The 7,024-nt window shown below is 36.5% G+C and overlaps 1 protein-coding gene across 7 annotated transcripts in view; it reads left to right on the top strand.

The window, feature by feature from the left end:
* The window catches only part of ASAH2 (N-acylsphingosine amidohydrolase 2), a 100,433-nt gene extending 94,432 nt beyond the window's left edge, over positions 1-6,001 (top strand). For 6 of the 7 annotated variants that reach the window (XM_055081233.1, XM_028481780.2, XM_028481781.1 and 3 more), the window contains 3 exons: positions 612-671; positions 3,383-3,471; positions 5,441-6,001. In XM_055081233.1, coding sequence (XP_054937208.1) covers positions 612-671; positions 3,383-3,471; positions 5,441-5,633 — 342 coding nt within the window. In that variant the 3' untranslated portion in view covers positions 5,634-6,001. Of the gene's footprint in view, positions 1-611; positions 672-3,382; positions 3,472-4,407; positions 5,180-5,440 lie in introns of all 7 variants that reach the window. The other variant, XR_003677691.2, reaches the window with a different exon arrangement.
* Positions 6,002-7,024: the final 1,023 nt, after the last annotated feature.

Below are 7,024 nucleotides of genomic sequence, written 5' to 3'. Positions count from 1 at the left end.
TTTGCAGGGCAGAAATTGAGACACAGATGTAGAGATCAAATGTATGGACATAAAGTGGGGAAAGCGGCGAGGTGGGGTCGGGTGGTGGTGTGATGAATTGGGAGATTGGGATTGACATGTATACACTGATGTATATAAAATGGATGACTAATAAGAACCTGCTGTATATATATAAAAAAAGAATAACAACAATAACAACAAGAAAGTATAAGTCATCCATGGAAAGTTTTGGCTTTCCTTATTTGATTCAGTCCATTTCCTGGATGTGTATGGGAGGGAGATGTAAGAAGATATCCAAGGCTGAAGAAGCCATTTTAATATGCTGTCACTAATTTGAACTATAGCTCTATATCTTCATCTATATCTGAATCTACCAAAAGAAAATTCACTGGCCCAAAATTCTGAAGTAATTTCTTGCCCCCAAATTCCTGTGTCCATTGTTACAAGTGTATTTTCTCTAATATTCTCAGAAGACAGCTCACTTGATTAAATAGAATACAATCTCTACAGGTACCCAAACTCCTAGAAACATTTCATAAATAATGGCCCATATATGAGCATGGCAAAAAAATACTTTTATTAGAAGTCATAAAATGAGTTTTTATTTTCAGGGAGAAGTTGTTGAAGTTACATTTGTAGGTGCTAACCCGAAGAATTCAGCAGAAAACCGGGTAAGCATCAATGATTCTTTTTACAAATTTAAGTCCAATTTTTAGCTTTTCATTTACTTAAGTATCCCTATGGAGCTTAACAAAATAAAGGTAAAATGTTCCAACTTGCTTTTCATCTTATTTTGTAGGTGTGAGAAAATTTTCAGAACAGTTAATGTAGAGTTGAGTCTGGGAAAAAAGCCCACGGGAAACATTTAACTGGTTCTACTTAGGATCACATATAGCACAATGCATAGAGAATGGCATTGTCTCTTGAGATGATGTAGATTTGAATACAGTTCCTATTTCCATATTCCAATGTTAAAACTCTATTGAATTTGGTAAAATAATCCTAGGGCCAGTGTGACCTGTATCTTTGGCTCCTCTCCTCTTCTTCTGCACTTCTAACTCTGGTCCTGCCTCTACTGTTGTGGAATGATCATGGATCCCTGGGTGGACACTCTACTGGCTTGGAGCCCTGGCCCATGCACTTTACTTTTTCTTGCATTGGCCATTTCCCTAGTTTTTGCTACTGGCACTAATATGGTATTTATTTATTAATCTTGAAAAATGACACAAGAAATACAGATCCCATGTAAAAACAGACACTATAGAAGTGCTTAAAATAGAATGTGAAAATACCTCTCTTTTCATAAACATTGTTAGAGGTAATCACTGTTGACAGTTTGTTACATATCATTTCATAGATTTTTGTTTTTTATATGTATTTATATATGTATATATGATAAAGTATATATAATATATCTATGAATAAAGTGAAGTAATTTTACTCCTCTGTAACTTCCTTGGAATGTTCATATGACTACACAAGCAATAACCAGACACATTCTAGTTGTAAAAATTCAAACAACAAAGAAATATATAGAGGAAAAAGAAAGTGGGTTTATGAAAGTGATTTCAAGGTCAGATTTTTTTTTACTACGGTGGAGAATGCATTCACTTTATCTATGAGCTGTTCTTCCCAGAGCCCACTGTCACTTATAATCCAAAATACATTTCTTCCAAATGAGCCTTCTCATCTCTGTTTATTAAAATATGGTTATTCCTTTGATAAAAATTGTGACAATATGACATTTTCAAATATGATATTGTGGAAATTTTTTCTGCTGCTTGAGTAGTCAACATGCACCTGTTTGAAATAACTTCTCTCGGCAGTCAAGTCATGCCAGAATATTTACATGTTTACAACATTACTTTCTAAAGATATTAAAGTGTTGTAGCAAGACTGCAGGATTAGCTGTAATCTGACATCCTTAGGGTAGAGAAATACTGTCATCATTATTGCCATGGAGAAGCAGGAGACTAAACTGCTTAAAGTGCTATAATGAGAATAGAATTAATTTCTAAGAATGTTTTGGGACTTGGCATAAAACAATTTCTGGTGCCCTTTATTATTAGTAATCATCACTTCCTCACCACTATTTATTGAATGCTTACTCTTTGCAGGTACGAGGCTAAAGTTTTACATACATCACCCCATGAATCTAATTTAATCCTCCCTACTTCCCAATGAGTTATGTTTTATTATCCCTGTTTTACAGGTGAATAAACTGAGGCTTAGAGAGATTAAGTAACTTGTATGAACTAATTGTGTATCTGGAAAGGATTAAGGTTGGGAGGTGGGGAGAGGATGGTCACATAGTTCACACATTCGGCATCCTAGCCTTGTCCTCTGATCTGCACTCTAGACCTATACACTGGGTCCTACTCCACCCTATCTCCTACTCCACTGAAGGCCTTCCCAGTGTCACTCTGCCCTAAATGGCCATGAACAGTTCTCTTTGCGAGTCACTGTGGTTGTGAAAACTTTTTTTTTATTGAATATAATCCATTAGGTGAGTAATTGAAGAATTTTAAATAATCCCATGGCCCAGCTATAAGTAGGTGATCCATTCAGCATTTATTTGAACACCTGTAAATTACAGGGCTGTGATGGATAAAGGTAAATTAGACACAAGTCCTGCCCTTAAGGGCCATAATCTAAAGACTTTTAAGGAAAATTGGAGATTTATGGCCTTTGTATCTTTTAATTTATTATGTTATTTAAATATATGCTTTATTTGAAGCTGAATTCTTGGCCTAAAACAAATTACTATAAACCGATGTGGAAATTTTTGTTTTCCACTGGGAAAATAAAATCTGCTTATTATGTGGGTTTCTAGGAATCCATTATGACAAAATATAAGGGTCGCTTTTAGCACCCTAGGAGTAGGAAGATTTATGCATCCTTTTCAATTCTTTCACTAAGGCAGGTATATTTACTAATAATTCATTTACCTGGAGATGAAAAGATGAGGAAATTTTCCCATTTTCCCTCCTAAATCTTGAGGTGAATAGAGAAGGTCTTGGAATCCAGATCAGTAAACATGTCATGAAACTGTTTGCTGCCTTTTCTAAATCTTGTTTTATTTTGTCTCTTCTTTGCCCTAATTTCCAAAATTTGCTCTCAGCTCTAAAATTATGCTTCATTCAGTTTTCTAAAGAAAAGCCGTGCTTTTTAATAGACTGGATGGATTAACATTCTGAAGACATTGCATAGAATGTTAAGAGGAACACCTAAGGATTTGGATGAAATTCTAATACACGTTCATATCAGATATTGGGAGGTTAGCAATGGTCAACAAAGGGGAGTATGGGGTATGTACAATGTACATACCCCACATCTTCTGTGACTCTGCAGTGTCTGATCAGTTATATTAATTTCATTTCAGACCCATCAGACCTTCCTCACTGTGGAGAAATATGAGGCCACATCAGCAACATGGAAGATAATGCATAATGATGCCTCCTGGGAGACTCGGTGAGCACGTTTATTGAATATTTTGTCTTTCAAGCCCTGAAACGAGTTGGTTAGTAATGCAGAGAAGATAAATGGGAAGAGTGGCTCAGTACATGATATTAATCATACCAAATGCCCAAGGAGACTTCTGGCCATATTTAGTTGATTTATTAGATTTCATTTTGATCCTCTTTTTCTACAAAACTATGTGGTGTGTGCTTCTGTGAGATTAGATGCTAATGAGGTTATGACCTCCATTCTTATAAACATCTGTTAGTTTTGTCTTTTTTCCATGGTCACAGACATTACCCCTAAGAGCTGGCTAGCCTTCCTGCAAAGTGGTTGAAAGGAGTGCTGGGTGAAGGTGTTGAGATGGCTCTGTAGATCCCAACATTCCTTCTGGGAAAATAACGAGTCTATACCTACCATGTATTGCATGTTTGTATATGGTCAATGATTCTTCATTTGAATTACTAAAACACAAGAAGCTTGAGTGTTTAATTCTTACTGACCCAAGGAGGAAAGGAATGTGCTTATGGAGTTCCCTCAGAGAAACATCTCTCTGTGCTTTTTGTTATCAAATACCTGAGCTGAATAGACAGTGTGAAGATTTGAAGATATATTTGAAATAAGAAAATGTTTCCATTCCTTACTCTCTAAATTTCATACCACAGGACAGTAGCGTGGACATGGGCAAAATTTTTGGCAATTTGTGTCTAATTCAAATCACTTCAAGCTAAGTGATTATTTGTATGTTGGTTTGGTTCCCATGGTTAACTGAAAATAGAGATTTGACCTTGTTGTGGCCTATTTGATAGCCATTCAAAAATATGGGCATAATTTTTCTTCTGATCTTTAGGACTCTAGGGTATAGGTAATCTTTAAACAAGTAATACATAAATATTTATTGTTAAAATAAGGTTATACAGATGACAAAAAAGGATGATTTGTTTTCAGGAGCCCACAATCAGAATAGCAGTCAACACAGAGGATATGTGTAGACTTCAGCCTTGTTCAACAACAGCAGTATCACCAGCTATTTACTGAAAGCACTGGACCTGTCACTGAGGAAACATAGGATGCTGAGCACACCGTCTCTGCCCAGGGGATTTGCCCTCCACATAACTGAAAGTATCAGTTAGTTAGCCCATGGTACCTTGCTGTATCTAGAAGAGTAGCTGAACTTCCTGCCATGGTCTACAAGGACCGACGTGATCTGACTCCATCTGTTTCTATCATCTCAGCCACTCTTCCACAGTTCACTCTGCCCTGATCCTACTCACCTGTGTCCTGTTCCTTGGCCATACCAAGTTTGCTCCTGCTTCAGACACTTTGCATTCTCTGTTCCTTATTCCTAGAATATTCTTCCTCTAGACATGTGTGGGTTCAGTTTAAATGACATCTCCTTAGGGCTACCTCTGTCTTACTTTCTTCATTTCACTTATAAATTTTAAAATTATTTGTTGGTTTACTTGTTTATTGCTTTCTTCCTATCCTTGCCCTAGTAGAACATAAACTCCATGAAACTTTGGACCACGTCTGTCTCACTCACTATGGTATTCTCAGTACCTCCAGCATAGAGTCTGGCACATGAGCTAATGAAATATATATTTTGAACAAATGAATCTATATGCAAAAAGAAGTGTCAAGTTGAAGCAGGGGATGGCAAGGGCTAAAAGGATGCTATAGAAGTTCTAAAGCAGGGGACATCCTGTGTTCTGAATATCAGGTGAGGCTACCTGGGATGGATAGAATTTAAGTAGCTAGGTAGAACAAGTGAAGATATTTCTACAAATGGCTGTTTCTTAAAGGTCCCCTTCTAGGAAGTATTTACTCTGTTTTGTTCATTGCTATACTCTCAATATCGAGCATAGTGCCTTGCTTATGGTAGGTACTCCCTTCCTATTCATTTAATGAATAATCATACACTTTTCTAATCACACATTTTTAAGAGTAAAATTGGGTTTGTTTGTTTGTTTCCTACCAACAGTTTCTATTGGCACAAGGGATTACTGGGTCATAGCAATGCAACGATACAATGGCATATTCCAGACACTGCCCAACCTGGAACCTACAGAATAAGATACTTTGGACACAATCGGAAGCAGGACTTTCTCAAGCCCGCTGTCATACTTTCGTTTGAAAGCACTCCCTCCACTTTTGACGTTGTAACTACTTGGTGAAAAGTTGACAAACATAAAAAAGTGGATAAAGAGCAGCTGTACTCTGTATGATTTAAATAATCGATTTTATGTGAATGTAACCTATTATGATGACTTCAATAATTGTCCTTGTTTGGGGACAGATAGTTTACTGCTAATGGGACAGGTGTGTGTGTGTGTGTGTGTCTGTCTGTCTGTCTGTCTGTCTGTCTGTGAAAGAGAGACGTGTGTATGTGTCCCATTTACCTTTGCTCTAGTAGATTTTACATCATGGTCTGCTGCCTAAAGCATGATTTCCCTTGGAGCCCTGTGGTTGTTTAAAGAAACAGTTCCCCTCAATATGAAACCTCTGAAATGTTAGTGAGAGTTATTAAAGATGTGTGAACAATGTTTAAACTATTTATTTATAGAATTATGGAATGATAGCACTTAAAAAGTTTAAAGAGGTCATCTAGTTGGATCCTTAATTTTACAGATGGGAAAATGAAGTTTTATGGATTTAAGATTAGCATAAGGCTAGGACCTTTTCCCTCAGTCACATTTTAAAAATATTATATAAACATTGACCATAAATGTATAAGCCCAGTTAGAGAAAATTAGCATGCCAGTTTTTCTATACTCAGTGTAGCTTTTCAAAGCAGTCACCCTGGAGTTGATATGGCTGATCCAGAGTTTTGTTGATGTTCAAATCATTTCTGGAATTGCCTTCGGAGCCCAATTATGAGAAAGTCAGAATTGTAATATTTTGATCATGCCTTGTGTTTCCCTAGGTGCCCTTATCCCACTGAACTGTGTCTTGTATTCCCAAGACTTGTTCTAAGTGATTTTTGATTGTTTCACTGATCAAATTCACCCCAAACCCACAAAGTTTTGCTATTAGTGTAGATACTAAAATGAAAAAAGAATGAAATTAGAACACTCCCTAACACCATATACAAAAATAAACTCAAAATGGATTAAAGACCTGATGTAAGGCCAGACAGTATAAAACTCTTAGAGGAAAACATAGGCAGAACACTCTATGACATAAATCACAGCAAGATCCTTTTTAACCCACCTCCTAGAGAAATGGAAATAAAAACAAAAATAAACAAATGGGACCTAATGAAACTTAAAAGCTTTTGCACAGCAAAGGAAACCATAAACAAGACAAAAAGACAACCCTCAGAATGGGAGAAAATATTTACAAACAAAGCAACTGACAAAGGATTAATCCCCCAAATATACAAGCAGCTCATGCAGATCAATATCAAAAAAACAAGCAACCCAAACCAAAACTGGGCAGAAGACCTAAAGGGACATTTCTCCAAAGAAGATATACAGATTGCCAACAAACACATGAAAGGATGCTCAACATCACTAATCATTAGAGAAATGCAAATCAAAACTACAATGAGGTATCACCTCACACC

The sequence above is a fragment of the Physeter macrocephalus genome, chromosome 20 (genome assembly GCF_002837175.3).
Source record: "Physeter macrocephalus isolate SW-GA chromosome 20, ASM283717v5, whole genome shotgun sequence".
Classification (NCBI taxonomy): Eukaryota; Metazoa; Chordata; class Mammalia; order Artiodactyla; family Physeteridae; genus Physeter; species Physeter macrocephalus.
Note: the sequence above shows the minus strand (reverse complement) of the source record. Positions and strands in the feature narration are given on the sequence as shown.